The sequence below is a fragment of the Phoenix dactylifera genome, chromosome 16 (assembly GCF_051530095.1).
Source record: "Phoenix dactylifera cultivar Ajwa chromosome 16, Ajwa_hap1_PhDact_Kaust_v1.1, whole genome shotgun sequence".
In the NCBI taxonomy this organism is placed as follows: Eukaryota; Viridiplantae; Streptophyta; class Magnoliopsida; order Arecales; family Arecaceae; genus Phoenix; species Phoenix dactylifera.
In genome coordinates this window covers 1,494,440-1,515,626 of record NC_143205.1, presented here as the reverse complement: position 1 = coordinate 1,515,626, position 21,187 = coordinate 1,494,440, and the positions used below count along the sequence as shown (strand labels likewise).

General features: G+C 37.2%; 1 protein-coding gene across 8 annotated transcripts in view; it reads left to right on the top strand.

Annotated features, from left to right (window-relative positions):
• LOC103696916 (uncharacterized) overlaps positions 1-21,187 on the top strand; it is a 52,114-nt gene that overhangs the window by 18,714 nt on the left and 12,213 nt on the right. For 5 of the 8 annotated variants that reach the window (XM_039114715.3, XM_039114714.3, XM_039114717.3 and 2 more), the window contains exons 6-8: positions 13,714-13,911; positions 15,547-15,606; positions 15,689-15,787. In XM_039114715.3, coding sequence (XP_038970643.2) covers positions 13,714-13,911; positions 15,547-15,606; positions 15,689-15,787 — 357 coding nt within the window. The remainder of the gene's footprint in view (positions 1-13,713; positions 13,912-15,546; positions 15,607-15,688; positions 15,788-21,187) is intronic. The other 3 variants (XM_039114718.3, XM_088712776.2, XM_088712777.2) reach the window with 1 other exon arrangement.

Below are 21,187 nucleotides of genomic sequence, written 5' to 3'. Positions count from 1 at the left end.
CAGGTTATGTATCGAGGTGTGAAAGGTGCGTGCCAAATTCTGAATTTATGTGTGCCAAATTCTGAAATTTGATATAAATTGTTGAGTTGAACATTTTCATTGTTGCAAATTGCTCCCCCTTGGATGTATATGCTTTCCTATATGATTTTCAATTTGTTTTACAAATTATTTTACTTTCTTTCTTTACTTCTCCCCTTATTACTCTTTCTTTACTTCTCCCCCTTTTTGTTACTCTATTTACTTTTATCTTTACTTCTCCCCTATTTACTCTTTCTTTACTTCTCCCCCTTTTTGTTATCATTAAATAGGTACATGGGAAAAGATGCAATAAATAACAACCATTCAAACTTCATTGATCAAAATAGGAACATTTGAGTACATTCATGTCCAAAAACAAAAACAGATACACTGTTCCTTAATCAAGATTTAAAGATACATGATAAAAGCAAGATACATATGAGAACTAGATATCTAGCCTAGGCTCTAAACAGAAATGCTAATATCAGCCTAGGGAGAATCTAATGGCTGGGATCTAGTCCTCATCCTCCTAGTGTACGTGGCGAGGGGAGGTCGAGCCTGGTGAGACTGTGTCTGGCGTGGAGCACGACGAGCTGGATGACTCTGTGCCGAAATCTCTGACTCAGCAGCCTATGGCACAGATGGTCCATGGGTCTTTCTCTCTCCGGAGTGCTCCTATCTGCTGCCTCAGATCACTGATCTCAGCAGACATGACGTCCAATCGGACGTCCAATCGGCTCATCAGCCCGTCAGTGATAGTCCTCGCCTGAGCTGACATGAGCTCAGTCATTCTGCTCCAGAACTCATCCGTATCTCTCGGAGGAACGGATGACGATGGTCCAGTCTCTGAAGGTGCAGTAGGATGATCCATATGCTCCTCATCCTCAGCCTTTGGTGCATCTCCCTCTGGTGCCTCACCCTGAATGCCTGCTCCAGTGTTAATCCACTGCCCGTTCACTTTTTCATATCCCATGCGTATAAGTGTCCGTGCAGTGTATGTGTCAGTATGAAGCAGACTCTTGGATGCCTCCCCCTCAACAGATATACCATACTGCCGAAAAATCAAAGTGAGTATCATACCATAAGATAGTGATACCTTAGAGTTGCAGATCACTTTCCTCATCTGTCTCAGTATCATGGCCGGAAGATTTAGGGGAATCCCCTGAATCATACACTCCATCACTGCTAGATCTCGCTCTGTGATGAGATCGAATCTCCCGGTCTTTGGAAATAAAATTCTGTTTATTATACTGAGCAGTAATCTCATTTCAGCAGAAAGAGAACTAGCTATTACCTTCTCGGAAAAGTTGAAGTTCTCATTTTCCATGATCAACTGTAGGGCTCTCAGTTTATTTTCTGGCCTTTCCGGAGTGGCTCCTACGCAGGGTAGATGAAGTAGCTCACTCAAGCTCTCCTTGGAAACTCGAACTCGAACCCCTCGAACTTCCGAAACAAGCCCTCCCATACCAGTTTTAAGGAAGGCATAGAACTCTTGAACCAATCCGGGGTAGATCAACACATCTAGGGAGCAAAGATACTCCCAACCTTGCCTTTGGATCCATTCCCTCAACCGAAACCCTTCTTGATCAAAGAACTCGGAATGGATCCTTCTCCCTGTTGTAACCGGTCTCCCCGCAAATCTTGCAAGTATAGCAGAGGGGGAAGGAGGAGGAGGTGGCTCCGTACGTGCCTCACGTTGTGGAGACACGGTAGATGGCTCCGTAGGTTGCCTTTCCTCACGTTGGATCCGTGTGACTCTTCCGGATCTCTTGGCTACGGCTTTTTTGGGTTCCATTTCTTCAAGATCTTAAGGTAATCTACTGTTTGGAGGAGTTTGGAGGAGTTTGGAGAGTGGGGATTAGAGTATTCAGAAGAGGACAAGGGCAAACAGTGCCCTAACATTGCTCTCGGGTCCCCCTTTTAACAGTGGGGTCCCGACGTTGGGTCGACTCAAGAATTTTCTTGGGTCGACTCAACGTTGGGTCGACCCTATTCTGGGTTGGGTCGACCCAAGTGCAGAATTTTTCTTTTCTCTTCCTTTTTTTGCGTCTAAAAATTTTTCTTGCTTTCAATCCTTATAAATTCTTTCTGGGACAATGATACATGAGTAAGGAATCTATAAATAACAAGTTTGACTCATGTTTCATGGGTTTTTAGAAATTGGAGGAATGTATCATGAAACTACTAGCTCCCTTTTATATTTCTTCAATAAAAAGGATCACATATGCCTAATTCCCTCCTTAGCATGCAGAATCTATCTTCACTCAATGGTTTTGTAAATATGTCGGCTAATTGTTTTTCAGTGCATATATGCTCAATACATATGTTTCTATTTTGCACATGATCCCTAATAAAATGATACCTTATCTCTATGTGTTTGGCTTTAGAATGCTGAACTGGATTTTTAGTAAGATTGATGGCACTAGTATTATCACATTTAGTAGGAATGTTATCTAGCTTAACTCCATAGTCCTCTAGTTGTTGCTTAAGCCATAATACTTGAGCACAACAACTACCAGCAGCTATATATTCAGCTTCAGCTGTGGACAGTGCCACTGAATTCTGCTTTTTGCTAAATCATGATACTAAGTTATTTTCTAAGAATTGACATGTGCCACTTGTGCTCTTCCTATCTAATTTGCATTTGGCAAAATCCGCATCTGAATATGCAAGCAAATCTAGACAGGAGTCTCTTGAGTACCATAATCCTATATTGGTAGTTCCTCTTAAATATCTAAGGATTCTTTTAACAGCACTTAAATGTGACTCCTTAGGATCCGATTGGTATCTAGCACATATTCCTCCACTAAATACGATGTCGGGTCTACTAGCAGTAAGGTAGAGCAAGGATCCAATTAGTCCTCTATAGAGCTTAATATCAATACTCTTCCCTTTTTCATCTTTGTCTAGCTTACTAGTAGGATTCATTGGAGTGCCTACTCCTTTATGATTTTTATTCCCAAACTTCTTTAGTATTTCCTTTGTATACTTAGTTTGATGAATGAAAATGCCTTCTTTAGTTTGTTTGATTTGTAATCCTAGAAAGAAGCTTAGTTCTCCCATCAAACTCATTTCAAATTCTCCATGCATTAAATCAGCAAATTCTTTGCAAAGAGTATCATTTGTGGCACCAAAGATTATGTCATCTACATATATTTGTACCACTAATAGATTTTTGTCCTTTCTTTTGAGAAATAGAGTTTTATCTACATTTCCTCTACTAAAGTCATTATTAAGCAAAAATTTGCTTAATCGATCATACCAAGCCCTTGGTGCTTGCTTTAATCCATATAAAGCCTTATGTAGTTTAAACACATGATTTGGCAATTCATGATTCTCAAAACCAGGAGGTTGTTCTACATATACTTCCTCCTCAATAAAACCATTTAAGAAAGCACTCTTCACATCCATTTGATATAATTTGAAATCCATGAAACATGCAAATGCTAGAAGTAATCTAATAGCCTCTAATCTAGCTACAGGAGCAAATGTTTCATCAAAATCTATTCCTTCTTCTTGATTGTATCCCTTAGCTACAAGTCTAGCCTTATTTCTTATGACTAATCCATTTTCATCTAATTTATTTCTAAATATCCATTTTGTTCCAATTACTGAGTTATGCTTTGGTCTTTCAATTAATGTCCATACATTACTTCTTTTAAATTGATTCAATTCTTCTTGCATGGCATTTATCCAATTAGTATCTTTTTCAGCTTCTTCATAAGTCTTAGGTTCTAATTGTGAAACAAAAGCAAGATAATCATTTAAATTTCTAAGAGATGATCGAGTTCTTACCCCTTGAGATGGATCACCAATGATTAAGTCTTTAGGGTGTCCATATGCATACCTCCATTCCTTTGGCAAGTTTTGGGATTGAGGTGGCATGCAATCATCTCCCTTATCTTGATTTGGCACGTCATCAATATTCAATTTTTCAAAGTCGATAATTCCTGTATCATCAACAATATTTTCTTTCCTAGCAGACTCACTATCAGACTCATCAAATATAATATTGACTGACTCTTCCACTACTAAAGTTCTTTTATTGAATACTCTGTATGCCCTGCTAGATGTGGAGTATCCTAGGAAGATACCTTCATCTGACTTGGCATCAAATTTACTTAGATCCTCCTTGCCATTGTTTAAGATGAAACATCTACATCCAAAAACTTTAAGATATTTAGCAGTTGGTTTCTTATTCTTCCAAAGTTCATAAGGAGTTTTCTTGGTTATTGGTCGTATTAAAACTCGATTTAGAATATGGCAAGCAGTGCTTATAGCTTTAGCCCAAAAGTACTTTGGAAGATTTGACTCACACAACATTGTGCGTGCCATTTCTGCCAATGTCCTATTTTTCCTTTCAACAACCCCATTTTGTTGAGGCGTTCTAGGTGCTGAAAATTGATGTGATATACCATTTTTAGTACAAAATTCTTCAAAGTGTTGATTTCCAAATTCGGTACCATGATCACTTCGAATTGCTACTAAGGTGAGTTTCTTTTCATTTATGATATTATTATATAGTTTCAAGAATTCTGAAAATGCTTCATTCTTATGTGCCAAAAATGAAACCCATGTATATCTTGAAAAATCATCAACAATAACTAGTCTATACTTCTTCCCTCCTAGACTTGTAGTTCTAGTAGGTCCAAATAAATCCATGTGTATGAGTTCAAATGGTCTAGTTATTGATACTATATTCTTCGATTTGAAAGATGATTTAGTTTGTTTTCCCAATGAACATGGTCCACATATTTTGTCCTTTTCAAAGATCAATTTTGGCACATCTTTTATTAATTCTTTCTTGACTAGTTTTGATATTAATTCCATACTAGCATGTCCTAGTCTTCGATGCCAAAGCCAACTAGTTTCATTTTTCTTTTCTTCATTAGTAATTAAGCATAATCCATTTTTCTTGCCTAACTCATGCAGATCTACTAAGTAAATGTTTCTTTGCCTTTGTCCTACAAGTATAATGCTATTATCTTTAGGATTTGTGATTATGCATACAGATGCTTCAAACGTGACTTTAAGCCCTTTATCACAAAATTGACTTATGCTAAGAAGGTTATATTTCAAATCCTTAACTAATAAGACATTTTCTATGAAAATAGATGGCGTAATGAAAATTTTATCCTTTCCAATGATATGCCCTTTACCATTGTCTCCATAAGTTACTACTCCACCCTTCTTTGATTCCAAGGTGACAAATTGATCTACGTCACCGGTCATGTGTCTTGAACAGCCACTATTTAGATACCATCGTTTTTCCACTTTATCAGCTGTAAGACACACCTGCAATCAAGATCAAGAAGAAACTTTAGGTATCCAAACTAAGTTGGGTCCTTTAGGGTTAGTACTCCATGTTCCTTTTGGAACCCAAACTTTCTTGAATTTAATCTTTTGATTATTACTTACTTTGTTTTGACTGGACTTTCTATAGTTACATTCATATGCTCTATGTCCTAACTTATTGCAGCAATAACAAGTAATATTTTCACTTTTAGCTTTTACAAAAATGTTCTTTAAGAATTTTTGTTTCTTATTTGTTTTATAACCTAAACCAGCCTTATCATATACAGCTTTTTGACTATCAAGAATCATATTTAATTTGGTAGAACTAAGTGTAAATTTATCTACCAAGGATTTATATTTTTCAGCATCTTCTTTTAGCTTGATATTTTCAGCAATTAGATTCTTGGTTTCATTTGCAAGTTTCCTACTTAATGTTTCACAGTTATGAGACAGTTTTAACTTATCTTTGACAAGAGATTGATTTTCTTCTTTTAGAACTTTATTTTTATTAATTAGTTTCTTATGTTCTTCCATGAGTTCTAAGAATGCATCATGTAATTCATCAACAGTAAAATCACAGTCAAGTTCAGAATCTACCTTATCGTCATTGGCCATATGACACATTTGGGCCGTCTCTTGATGATCTTCCTCTTCCGAACTTGATTCCTCACTTTCACTCCATTCAGCCATGAAGTTCTTCTTTTTCAGTTTTCTTGCCATCCATTTCAAATCTGGGCAATCTATCTTATAATGCCCGGGTTTGTTACACTCATAGCAAATGGGAGTTTCTTTTTTCTTTTCTTTGTCCTTACCCTTTTCTTTGCTTGAGTTACCTTTGATGAAGGGTTTCTTTCTATAGAATCTATTCTTACCTCTCATAAATTTTCTGAATTTTCTCCCAAGCATAGCCATCCCTTCTTCATCAATTTCTTCATCATCTGAATCTTCCGATTCAGTTTGTTGTTTAGGGGTGGTAGTCTTTAGGGCAATGGGCTTTCTTCTCTTGACCTCATCTTCTGAATTTTGCCTCATTGTCAACTCATGGGTCATGAGTGATCCTAGAAGCTCCTCTAATTGCAGTGTGTTGAGGTCCTTAGCTTCTTGAATTGCGGTTACCTTGGCCTCCCAAATTCTTGGTAGAGACCTGAGAATTTTTCGCACCAAATCAGAGTTAGAGTAAGACTTTCCTAAACTCTTAAGCCCATTTATAATGTCAGTAAAACGAGTAACATATCAGTTATGGACTCAGTAGATTCCATTTTAAATAATTCATACTTGTGTACTAGTATGTTTATCTTTGACTCTTTAACTTGATTGGTCTCTTCATGGGTGACCTCAAGTTTGTCCCAAATTTCTTTGGCAGTAGTGCAAGTAGATATTCTATTAAATTCACTTACATCTAATGAGCAGTAAAGTACATTTATAGCTTTTGCATTTAACTGTGCTAATCTTCTATCACTTTCATTCCAATCCATTTCTGGTTTGGGTATGATAGTGCCCTCTATATTAAGTGTGGGTGTGTGAGGTCCTCTAGTGATGATGTACCATAGTTCATAGTCGGAAGCTTGAATGAATATCCTCATCCTAGCTTTCCAATATGTGTAGTTTGTGCCATTAAATAGAGGTGGTCTATTTGTGGATTGCCCCTCACTCATAGAACATCCCACTTGGGTTGTCATGATCTTTAACTCTTGATTGTGAGATCAATGAGTACTATTAGAGCACCTTGCTCTGATACCACTTGTTGCCCAAGGTGACAAGCCAAGAGGGGGGTGAATTGGTTTCTTTTAAATTTAACTAACTTACTTAAGTTAAATGAATGATTAGTAAGCTAAAACAAATCACAATACAAACAACACAAAGTATAGTGGTTCGGTGCTCTCCTTAGCACCTACGTCCACTCCCCAAGCGACCCCTTGGGAATTCACTATAATCCCGCGGATTACAGTTGGATTGTTTTCCGGGCTCACAATCCAAAAACCTTTACACTTTGGTTTTCCGGGTTCACCAAAAATCTATGTTGGTTTTACGGGCTCACCAACGAACCTTTGTTGGTTTTACGGGCTCACCAACGAACCTTTACAATTGGTTTTCCGGGTTCACTAATCAACCTATTCCGTTGGTTTTGCGGGCTAACCAACCAACCTTTACAAGTAGTTTAATAAACAAAGAAAGAAGATTTAAACTCTTAAATGAGCAAATGAAGCAATATAAACTACAATGAAGAGTTTAGAAAGTATTTATCGCTTGTAGTGACTTCTCTCTTCTTTGTCAAGGATGCTTTACTCTTCAAGGGAGGATGGAGCTCTAGATGACTATTTGAATCTGCTCAACCCCTTTCTTTGATTCTTGAATGAAGCACTTGGATGAAGAAGATTAGGGCACTTTCTCTTTCTTGTGTACTCTTTGATATTCTTTGGAAAGATTGTTCTATCTGATGAATAGTGCCCCTTTAAATAGTTTCCTACCTCCATTGGACAAGCCCCAATGGTTAGAATTCAAAAACTAGCCGTTACTCACTTTTGGAAGGACAAAAAGTACATCTGCAGAACTAGCCGTTATGCTTCAGCCCGTGTTTGGGTCGGCTCAACCTGTCCTTGGGTCGACCCAACTTTCACTTGGGTCGACTCAAACATTCCTTGGGTCGACCCTCTCAGAAACACAGAAACTTTATAATTCAGCCTTCCTTCACTTGGGTCGACCCAACCTTTCTTTGGGTCGACTCAAAGTTCACTTGGGTCGACTCAACTTCTTCTTGGGTCGACCCTAACAGGATTTCCAGAGAACCTTTTCTGTCTTCTTTTCTGTCTTGCTTTTGGGTCGACCCTCTCAGTAAATCCAAAGAACCATTTTTCTGTCTTGTTTTGAGGATCTTGATCCTTGGGTCGACTCATGCTTTCCTTGGGTCGACCCAACTCATTGTTCATCTTTGCCATTTTTGCAGAAGTGTGCCAAATGTTTTCTTGATGTGCCGGGGTCGACTCAATCCACACTTTGCTGCATCTCAAGGTTAGATTCATTCAAATGAACAATGAAATGTATCTATATCAATTAATACAAAATATACTGAGAGTAATAAACTTATAAATGAAGTATCGATTTAACTTATAACATACTCTAGATAATTGCTTGTTAATCATCAAAATAACACTATCATCCTCACCATCATAATTGTTCTGCATTGGAGGACTTGAGTTCTTAAAACTGTATCTGGCTATAGTGGATCAGTTGTGATTTGGCATTAGCCTACAAATAAGTTTTAGAGTGTAGTTTAGACTAAATTAATCCTCTAATTGTTTAGTTTGACATTGAATTCCACTTTCAGATTTGAAGTCAGACTTGGTAATTGGTAAGAGGGTCTGAGAGTGACAGATTTCAGCAGGAAATGCTTGGAAGGAAATGAATGTAGCTTAGAGGGAGTCCATCCTTTCCGGAGTTACTCAAGACCTAGTTAAAGATAATAGGAAAGGATCCCATGTTTGGAGACGAAAACATTATAAGGGTATTTTAGTAAAAAGATAAATTTTAGTTATTATAGGGACATTTTGGAAGGGGACATTTTGAAAATGTGAAAGTTTTCACATGGTACATTGGCATACTAGTGTTGTTTTTAAGATATACAAGCAGGGATTACACTAAATAATTGGAGGTTTTGGTTTAATCAGTTTTGAAAAGAGAATCAGGAAGGAAAAGTGAATTTAAATTGCAATTTGTATATAACGTAGTGAGAAAGTCTCCTCAGCTAAACCATTGCTTGATCAAGTTAGCCATTTGTAGTACTTGTAGATCTGTTCTTTCTTGTTTTATTTTTTAATTTTGGGGTATGATAGTGGTTCCATTCCAATAATAGAGATAGTGATCCTGATTTGCAAAACATTTTACAAAATTGACATGATAAAATTCAAGATCCAAATATGAGAGCAAAATAACCTATTATGTGAGTTTATCATAAATGAAATCGAGATATCTCTTAGAGCTCCAAGATACAAGAAGATGTTATTTCTTTCAATCAAGGTCTGCAAAACTAGTATCGGGACCCGTACCTATTGGTAGCCAGTTCGTGCGATATCGGTTCGGTATCGTACCGACATACGATACACAATGGCGTGCCAATTCTGAGCAAGCATGCCAATTTTTTTCAATATTTTTAAGTTTAAATTAATGGTAATTATTTTTTTTTATTTTTAATAATTTTAAATATAATTTGATGTTTCTTGTTATTTTTTTGATGTTGCTATGATCCTGATATATCCTAAATGATGCCTCTTGATTTTTAAAGGGATGCAAAACATCAAATTATTTTAAGTGTAATTTCTATTTCTAGAATGTTTTGCATTCTAGAAAAAGCAACATGAAATATTCTAAAATTAATTAGAGAAATACAAAATATAAAATGATACAATCAATTATATATATTTAAAGTACAACATACATAACAATATTTAAAATCTCGTCGAGTGGCGATGTCTCTTATAATTATTTAAATTATTAGCATAACAAGAAGGCACATCAGCCCACCCGTCTAACCAAACGCCATGTTGTACTATACGCTCATTTCATAAAGAACGTGCTTTAGGTTATAATTAGTTTCGGATCTCTCACTGAAGCTCTGACTCTGAGAGATGCCCTTTGGCTAATAATACGACTGTGGAGGGATCCATCCGAATAACCCGCAGCATAATTCGATCCGTAAGATTCTCTAGGCTGTGTAGGGTAGTAGCCACCAGAAGACGATATCTCGGACGCACCATATCTAAATCCATATCCTAATAGGTCATAGGATGCTTGTAGCTGCGGATCATAGGATCTAGCATACGACTTGAAATCTGATACGTCTATGGATTTTACTCCACATGCAAGGTCATCTGCAGCTTATCGTGTCCTTCTAAACGATCTCGAGAGGCCTGTCTTCTCTATGCAATCGTATTCTCGTGGGCTCTACCAGCTCGTACCATGGTCCCTATCCCATGGCATACGTAAACTTGGACTCACCAGTGAATCGAAGACCATCCTATAGCTATGTCTCATAAACGGAAGTCTCATGTCCTCCCTGGCCACTAGATCCATGATCACGAGAATTGTTATCACTGTTCTTCCTAGTCTGAATCTGAGTGAACTGACTCCTCCTTTACACTCTCTATCGGGTTGCAACTGTCTTTCTTTTTCCTTTTTTGCTGTGCTGAGCAGCTACCTACTTTTTCTTCATGCCTCTTTATCTGGCTACTCTAGGAGGATGGTTGTCGCCCTCTTGATTGAGTTGACCAGGTAGCGTGGTGGCCTCGTTTGAGCAACTCTCAATCATATCTCTAGGAGGATATCTTGAACAAAGAGCCATATGATGATCAGCTCCCCAGTGATCCTTGTAGTTGTGGCTGATCAGCTGGAAGGATGCGTAAAATACTGTGATCTGCCCATTGTCCTACATTTATCTAGCCTTGTTGGCTACAAAATTGGTCGGTCGTGGAGGCGATGCTGGCTCATCAAGCTTTGGCTCTTGTTCCTGGCCCATAAGCCATCCGATTGTAGGATCATTCTCATCGTCAACAAAAGCGTTGTGGATCTGATCCATATACTTTAGCTTAACTTTCTCCTGAATGCACTTTAGCCTTAACTTCAGATTGTAGTGAACATATACAAGGCCGTTAAGACACTTCTATGTCAGATTGTTCCTCTGCTTGCTATAGATGAGGACGAAGGTAGACCAGTTGCGCTCACAGTCACTCGTGCAAACTGTCTGAAAGAAGATCCAAATAGCTAGCCGCTTAAAATTTTTCACGGACAAACCAAAATAAATCTACCATTTGGCTGCAAAAATATTGTAGAAAATTACATATAAGATAGTATCATATTAGTAAATATCTAACATCAGGTAATAGTTATTGTTGGTATATAATGTACCTGGATCCATAATTTTCTTACTTACGATAGCTGTCGAGACTCCAAAGCTGTCAGTGCCCTCCAAAGCACATCAGTTTATTAATTATTTAAAAATAGTAAAATTTTGTTATGATGAAAATTATGTTTTCTACTTCAAAAAATACTTTTTACTTATCTAATACATAGTACTAATTTTTCATATTTTTTAGATTATTTATATATTTTTAATAACTTTTAAATTTAAAAATATGTTTAAATATGATAAATTCAAAAAAATATATTTGTACTTCAGAAAATACTTCTGAATTTTGCAATACATAGTATTAATTTTTCATATTTTTTATATTGATTATATATTTTTAATTAATTTTTAAATTAAAAATAATTTTTATCTATAAATATTTTAGAAAATTAATTTGAGCTCAGATCCATGTAGAATCCTATCATAGATATTACATATATTTTTCTAAGCTTGTATGCATGCATCAAATGCTACTTATTTCCTAATTCTTTTTAAAAATTTAGGCCTAGATCACATCAAAACATGAATAAATGGACAGATAATTTTGGTCGAACTAGCTTGCATGCTTCTAAATAAGCTTCTAATTTTATGGGGTTTTTTTACATTTTATTTTTAATTTTTAATCCAAAGAAATATTTTTTTAATTTAAAATTTTATACATTTAACTAAAACTAAAAATTTTAGTGGGATTGTGTAGATCATCCATAGATCTACAACATGTCATGAAATCATGCAAAATCAAAAATTTTGGTATGACATCTCCTTATTTTGGTATTTTTTCAGCATTTTTTGGCGTTGAAAAAAAAGAGGAGAAAATGAGGTAGGGAAGAGGAAACATATCTTATTTTGAGTTAGATCCTTCTTGAATCGTTGAAATCGGCCTGTTTTTGTCCGGGGGGTATTTGAGAAAACGGTGATGAAAGGACTAAGAAGGCTTTGGTAGCCTTCTTAGGGCCTTTCCATCACTTGGGGGGGGGGGAGCTGGTTTGCACTGGTTTTGCTTTGAACCGCCCAGTTTGGAGCAGTTTAGGGGTGGGTCTCGTTTTGCATAGCTGAACTGATCCAGTTCCGCACTGGTTCAGCTATATACGTTCCAAATCGGGCAGTTTGGGCCTATTCGGCGGACCTTGCTTTCAGTGGAAAGGTCTGAAAAATCATTTCATGACTGTATCTTATTTTTAACCATTTTTTCACTTGCTCAAGTAATTGTTGAAATGAGGTTTTGCCTATAGTCAAGTTCCTTCCACTTGTATGATCTGTCTGAAATCCATTTGAATTTCTAGGTCTTCAATTCCCATGCAAACCCCTAATTGATGCGATAAAAGAATTTGATCGATAGCTTGAGGAAGCATTGGGTGTATAGACTTAGTGGATTATGAACAATAAATGAACAGATAGGCCCATTGAGGAACATAACTAGTAGTACTGCACCAATAAAATGCCTAGGCTGAAGGAGTCCAACCTTTAAAGCATAAAATCACACCACAGAAGAAAGAAAAATGTCTCTTAACAATATTTTACTTGAAGGCTGCTTAAGTTGGAGAATTTTGAAGGCTCTTTTGTTTTATAGCAAAGTAATAAATGTGTTGATTGCCTGCTTTTCTGGCTGGGGATGGTGCAAGATGTTGTACTATTAGTTGGTGGGTGAATAACCATTCATGTTGTCTTTGGGAACTAGGACAGATGGATGCCACTGGATGTATTTGTACTAGACCTACTTACTGAAATTTTCTCTTGCCCCAGAAGAAAATATTTGACTTAAATTGTAAGTATGACTTTAGGATTCTCTCTTGTATATGCTTTGGTAGAGTTATTTTAGTTTTATCAGTAATAAACAAAAAAGAATCTCTTTCTTCTAAGATTAGTAAAGACTCCTATTATGACACAGAGAAAGGCTAACTACCTATTCCAGGGAAAAAGCCTTCACACAAGAAACACATGTATAGAAAAATAAAATGTATCAATGAAAGCCCTTGTGTAAGACACTCGAGTCGAAGCTGTCCAAAGCTAATTCTAGTAATCTTAACAGTTTTCTACCTCATCCAATATCCAAAATAAGGCCTTGGAACTCTAAACCTACTTAAAGTAGGACTTCAAATCCATCCCAGCAACATAGCTCCAAAAATCAACCCAAAATCATAAAATCAGTGCATACTATTGATGCAATGCCTCCTAATACCACTCAAACTGGAATAGATGATGTCCCAATTGTCCACCAATGCTTCTGCATTAGCTCCTAGTCGCTAACTTTATCTTGATGTTTTGGGTTTTATAGATGTTATGAGTCCACTATCAGAGAGATGGATTAATTAGGCATTTCTATATCTTCTTCTGCCTCTTTAATCTTTCTGATAGATTGGTTTCGTTGTTATTTTCTTTGAAGCAGTTATAAGTTGATTTATTATGGTACAATTGTGTCCTTTCGGCATATGCAGAAGTATATATAAGTGTTCATAAACTGTTAGCAACCTATTTCTTAACTACTTGTGCTCGTGGAGCAGGCTGGTTTGCCACTTGTCCAACAGTATTTGTTTCAGTTCGAGCAATTAGTGAAAGAACATTTGCCAAAACTGGGACAACATTTTTCTGAAGAAATGATCAATCCAAGCATGTATGCAAGTCAATGGTTCATTACCGTTTTTTCATACTCATTCCCTTTCCCTTTGGCGCTTCGCATCTGGGATGTCTTTCTTTTTGAGGTTAACACTCATAATTTCTCTTATATTTAACATTATCTAATGGATTGCCAGTCTAATAGCTTATAATCATCTGTGGCCCTGGTTGTGTTTAATCCATCAATCGATTCTCTTCGTACCATTTTTATTTAAAATTATTTGCATAACAAAAAAATCCTGTGATCTCCTATTCCTTATCTGTTGTAGTTGTTTCTTACTTGTGCAAACATCCTGTCTGATAAGTTTGTTAGATTAGACCATGCACCATTATGTGTCTCTATAAGTAAACAAACTCTTAAAATTTTGCTAATTCAAATTTTAAGAACCATCTAATCGAAACCTAAACTGTTGGGAAACTCAGGATTCAACTCTTTAGATCGATGCAACCCAACCATAATTCATATACCTTACCAACCGTACAGAGGGTGCTACTTACACAACAGAGGAAATGGAGCAGTCTGCTCACACAATTAAAGGGACATAGGGCATGGAACATAAGGGGGCAATGCAGAAGAGAAAAGGTTGGCCCTCTGCATTTCTTCAAAGCCAGAGGTGCACATGCCCCCTCTGGAAACCCCTTGGCATTGCCTATGTCTTTATGGAAGAGAAGTAGAAACTGCAAAAGCGAGGCAAATTATTCCTTTGGGAAACAACCCCTAGATGGGCATACAATTGTTCTTTTTGCTTGACGAAGATTAAGTACAAAGATGAAGAACCCCCTTCTCCTAAGGAGGCAATTAAGGGCTTATATCAGACTCCTTTAAATAAGATATGTGATTTATTCTACATATACTTGATGAACTCAAGGACCTTTAGCGTCACTCAAAATCCTTCATCTGATTTCTAATTCATGAATCCTGTTTTGACTAGGTAATATATTTTAGGTAAAAGCTCCATATTATTAATTATTCCCTGTTTGAGGGGAAATTTTAAGTAGCAATTACTTGACTTAATTGAAGAAATTCATTATGAAACCAGGCTTTCCAATTCTACTTAGATTATTTTCTTCTTCTTCCTCATATATGTGAAAGATTTCATTTTCCCCCTTCCACTTTTGTCTTCTGAAATCTGAATTTTGCCACTTCATTTGGAAAGAGAACTTGTGTTATGAGCTGTCAAATAATTTAGACTAGGTACTTATCACGGCTCTATGGATTCATCTCCTTCACATTTCCTGGAAAATCAAGGCAGTGAACTGAAAGTTTTAGTGATACGGTGACCAGTTTAGGGGTTTAAACTAATTATATTATTTCTGGTTAAGCTAATTATATTAGGGGGACTTTTTTTGGATTGATATTGGTGCTGATGATTTTGCTTTTTTCCTTGTAAAACATCAATTTGAGGATTTGTTCTGGTTATTATCTCAATAGATGCATTCCTTTCCTGCATGTGGAGGATTTTGCTTACTATGATAAGTCAATTGGCATGCATATACATATGGATTTATATTGCTTGCCTTTGGTTTTCTCATTGGTCTCTGGTTGTTCACACTTGTTATTGCATCAATAATTGCCTCACTTTGTTCTTCTGTCAAATGCTTAGTGCTCTATGTATCGCTCTCACCTATTATGTTATGGGCAGATAACTAGACCATTAAAATTTAAAGCTCAATTAAATCTTCTTGGTACATTCCTAACTCAAATTCATCACTGAAAACAGGGAGTTAAAGTTGTTTTTAAAGTTGGGTTAGCTTTGTTGAAGTTCTGCCATGATGACTTGGTGAGACTTTTGGTGCATTTTCTGTTTGATTAAAATTTTAAATGTAACTTTAATGTTACTAAAAATTGATTTAAGCCTTCAGATAAAACTACCTTTCGAGAAACTTATACATGCTTTGCGCAACTTTCCTGAGGATGCAATGAATCCAGATACACTACTGCCACTTGCCTTCTCAGTCAAGGTAATGATTGCAATATGCATCTCTCTTTGATGTTGATTGGTATTTTCGTTTAGTTATTGATTAGTTATGCACTTACCTAAAGGAAGGTAATAAGTTTTATCTCAATGGCTGTTTGTGTTTATCGTTGTCCACATGCTTGCAGCCCTGTATTCATGTTACACTTTGCAGGTGGCTGATTATTATATTTGTTTTCTTGTGTTGCACATTTAGTAATGTAGATAGTCCATATATACGTATATATACCCTCTCCTCTTGAGCAGTATAGTCCATCTCTCTCTCCATGTGTGTGTATATATGTGTGTGTGTGTGTGTGTATGTATGTATGTGTGCTTATCTTTGTTGAAATTTTTATTTTTTTCTCTTTTGAAATGTGCGGGCTTTTCCTTTTGTTGAGACTAGAAGCAAAGTCAAAAAAAATATGCATGCCAATTCTACTAGGAAAAATGAAATAAAGTTGTCTCTTAGATTTGTATCAACCTACTAATGCAGTGAGAGCACTCAGCATTTTGCATAATTATGTCTTTTGAGGTATATCAAATGCTAAATAATTCATTTAACCAAATTGGAAAAGATGGAAATATTGTTTGTTTTCATATTTTGGTTTCTTGTACTGATTTCTTGCAAATTTTCTTTTTTATGTTGCTTTTATTCAGCTAATAACATACCTATCATTTTCTTTTAGTTAATTCTACTTGTCTTCAGTTTATTGCATTATTCTACTAATCCATGAGAACCAAATGTCAAAAAACTTAAAGCTTGCTTGATTGACAACCTAAGTGAACGGTTGATTGGCAACCTAAGTGAACGGTTAAATAAAGGTTTGGAAAAGTAGTATCAATAATTGTACCAGTCAGGTATCAGGTTGGTATGGTACTACGATACCGAACTATACAGACACATAGTACGCGACATGGTACTGGTCAACTACTAGATTCTCCAATCCCTAGATTTTGAGAGTGGGGAGGGAGGCCAGCCAATCTGGGGTTTGGCCTAGACTTTTTGAGGGAGATGGGAGGGATTAGGGTGGAGTGAGGCCTTTATGGTGGTGGGTGGGGCGACGGAGAAGATGATGGTTGATGAGAAGGCCGGTGTCCTACTAGTGCCCCAGGTAGACAAAGGCAGTGGTCGACTAGAGGAGCTCCAACAGCAAAGGGGAAAGAACCTCTATGGGTGGAGCGGGCAAGCGACCAAGAGAGCGCAAGAGAGGGAGGAATTGAGGGTCTAGGGTTTTATGAAGATTAGCTTGATCCTGAACTGGCAGATGCTAGCTAAAACCAAGCTGAATCGAGCTAAACTGGGTAGTTCCACTCGGTTTGAATTGGTTCGAACGGTTGCCTGACAAGTCCTAAATTGACCCTTCATATTGACTTGGCTCTACGCCGCCTTAGCATTACACCTCGAACTAGACAGTTTAGGTCGGGTTTGAGAATCTTGGATCAAATAGTGAATTTATTGTCTTCTTAATTTTAAAATGAAACATGCTTCTCTTCCTATTATGTTTTTTGGTTTTGTACACATATAATCTTATAAATATCTGAAATTGCATGAAGACCCTCACAAATTTACTATTCGCATGTATGCCCTTATTAATTATTTCTTTTGCATGTATACCCTTAAAAATATCTAAAAATACACTTACAAATTTACTACTTGCATATAAACCTTTATAAATTATTTTTTTTAATGAACACCATTATAAATTACTTATTTTTGCATGGACATGCAAAAAAATAATTTATAAGAATATACGCATAACCAGTAACTTTGTGTGGGTATATATGCAAAAAAAATAACTTATAAAGGAAAGGTCCGCCGAACCAATACTAAGACCTATACCGGTTGGCGGATGGGTCGATACAATACCAGTTTGGTATCGTACCAATAAATGGTACGCATGGGCATGCTGGTAAGCGTATCGGTTTCATACCGGCACATCCATTTTTTGGAGTTTTTTAAGTTGATTAAATTGGTATTCAATCTTTTGAACTTTTTTAATGATTTTAAGTCTAATTTGATTTTTTTGATATTTTTTGTTTTTTTTGATATTTTTTATGTTTCTATAATTCCGATTTAATCTAAATGATGCATCTTATTGTTTTAAAATAGTACAAAATATAAAATGATTAGTGAGATATTGCATGCTACAAGAAGCAGCATGAAATATCCTCAAGTCAAGTAGTGAGGTGAAAAATATAAAATAATACAATCAATTACATATGTTTAAAATATAAAATACATATCAATATCTAAAATTTTGTCAAGTGGCGATGCCTCTCGTAGATATTCGGATTATTAGCATAGTCAGGAGGCATATCAGCCGACCCCTCTAACCAAGCGGCGTTGTAGTCTTATATGTTCATTCCATAAGGAACGCACTTCGAGTTATAAGCACTCTCGGATTTTCGTCGAAGCTCTGGCTCTGAGAGGTCTCCTCTAGCTGATAAACTGGCTGATAAAATAACTGTAAAGGGGCCCATCTGAATAAGCCGATAGCAAAATCCAACGTATTAGATGCTTTAGGCTGCATAGGGTAGTAGCCACAGAAAGATGCTACAAACGCACCATATCTATATCTGTATCCGTATGGGTCATAGGCTGCTTGTGGCTATAGATAATAATATCCAGTATACGACTCAGAACCTAATACGTCTATAGATTTTATTCCATGTACAAGATCATTTGCAGCTGCATCGTGTCCTCCAAAATGACCTCGAGGAGCCCGTCTTTTATATGTAATTGGATCATCGCGGGCTCCACTAGATCATGTACTGTGATCTCTATTATGTGTAGCATGCGTAAACTATGATTCATCAGTAAATCGAAGACCACCCTGCGGCTGTCTCATAAACAGTCGTCTTATATCCTCCACTCCCTCTCTGGCCAGCAGATCCATGACCACCAGAAATGCTGCTCCTAGTCTCTGAATCTGAGTAAACTATCTTCTCCTCGGCACTCTCCATTGGGGCTGCAATGGACCTTCTTATCCTTCGTGTCACTCGTTGCTTGCTTATCCTTCGTGACCCTCTTTATCTGTCTACGATGAGAGGATCTATGTTGCCTTTCTGATCAAGTCGACTGAGTAGCGTAGTGGCCTTGTCTAGGCATCTCTCAATCATATCTCTAAGAGCTCGGACAAGGAGTCATGTAGTGATTGGCTCCCCTGTGGTTGTGGCTAATCAGCTGGAAGAATGTGGGAAATATTGCTCTCTGCCGATTGTCATGCATCGACCCTAACCTCGCTAGCTACGAAATTGGCTGGTCGTGGAGGCAATCCTCGCTATTCAAGTTTTGGCTCCTACTGCTGGCCCATAAGCTATTCGATCATAGGATCATCCTCATCATCAACAAAAGCACTATGGATTAGATCTATGTACTTTAGCTCTACTTCCTTCTAAATATATTTTAGGCTCAACCTCAAATTGTCGTGAACATATACAAAGTCGTTGAGACGCTTCTGTGTCAAACAGTTTCTCTGCTTGCTGTAGATGAGGACGAATGTGAACCAGTTACGCTCACAACCACTCGGAGAGATCGTCTAGGAGATAATCTAGATAGCTAACCGCTTAAGATTTTTTGCGGACAAACCAAAATGAATCCACTAATCAGCTGCAAAATCATTAAAGTAAATCACATATAAGATAGTATCATATTAGTAACCATCTAACATTAGGTAAATGTCCTCCTGATGTGTAATATACTTGGATCCATATTTTTTTTACATACGACAGCTGTTGAGACTCCAAAATTGTCGGTGCCTTCTTTAAATATTTTGGTCTGTGAAAAAGAGTCGTATTGTAATATGTTAATAATTGAATATACAAGTTAACTTACCTCTTCTAGAGTCGTAACTTCTGGATCAGGCTCCATCTTGTCAATCATATTACGCAGAGCAGCTAGAAGTTTATCATCCATATCAATCCCAACTATAGTATATTGAAACTGAGGGTTCATGTAGTATGCTGTAGATAGAGTCTGTTATTGTCTTAATAAAATTGTACAAGTATACGAGCAATCTAATTTTCAATATTCTTACTTACCTACCAGATGCAAATTCCTACCCATCTGGTAGTCCCAACGTCGCTCAATGATGTCGAGGTACTCCTGGGCATACATCGAATCTGCCTCTATAATTTGAATCTTTGATATAAGAAGTCCATCTCGGGGTACCTCTGTTGCCCAAGGTGACAAGCCAAGAGGGGGGTGAATTGGTTTCTCTTTATTTTTACTATCTTACTTTAATCAATTGATGAGTGAGTGAAATTAGAACAATGCACAATACAAACACACAAGAAGTATAGTGGTTCGGTGCTCTCCTAAGCACCTACGTCCACTCCCCAAGCGACCCCTTGGGAATTTACTATAATCCGCGGATTACAGTTGGATTGTTTTCCGGACTCACAATCCAAAAACTTTTACACTTTGGTTTTCCGGGATCACCAAGAACCTATGTTGGTTTTACGGGCTCACCAACGAACCTTCACAATTGGTTTTACGGGTTCACCAATAAACCTACACCGTTGGTTTTGCGGGCTCACCAACAAACCTTTACAAGGTGATTAATAAAAAGAAAGAAGAAAGTTGAAGCTCCTAGATGAGCAAATATAACATATATAAGCTACAAAGAAGAGTTTAGAGAATAGTTATCAATTGATGAGACTTCTCTCTTCTTTGTCAAGAATGCTTCACTCTTCAAGGGTGGATGGAGCTCTTAATATCTCTTGGAATCTGCTCAACCACTTCCTTTTGACTCTTGAATGAAGCACTTGGATGAAGAAGATTAGGGCACTTGTCTTTCTTGTGTAAGCTTTGATATTTTGCAAAAGGATGTTTCCTCTGATGAATAGTGTCACTTTAAATAGTTTTCTTCATCCATTGGACAAGCCCCAATGGTTAGAATTCAAAAACTAGCCGTTACTCACTGTTGGGAGGTCTGAAAGTATTTCTGCGGAACTAGCCGTTATGCTTCTGCCCGTGCTTGGGTCGACTCAAATTTTACTGGGGTCGACCCAACTTTCACTTGGGTCGACTCAAGCATCATTGGGGTCGACCCTCTCAGAAACCACAGAACCTTGTATTTCAGCCTTCCTTCACTTGGGTCGACTCAACACTTTTTGGGTCGACTCAAGGTTCAGTTGGGTCGACTCAACTTCCACTTGGGTCGACCCTCTCAGGTTTTTCAGAGAACCTATTTTTGAATGTCATTGCCTTTGGGTCGACTCATGTTAACTTGGGGTCGACTCAAGTTTGGGTCGACTCAAGTTTCATTTGGGTCGACCCTCTCAGGATTTCCAGAGAACTGTTTTCTTGAGGCTTGAGGATTGGGTCGACTCATCCTTTGCTTGGGTCGACCCAAGTACTGTTCATCCGTGTCATTTTTGCAGAAGTGTGCCAGATGGTTTC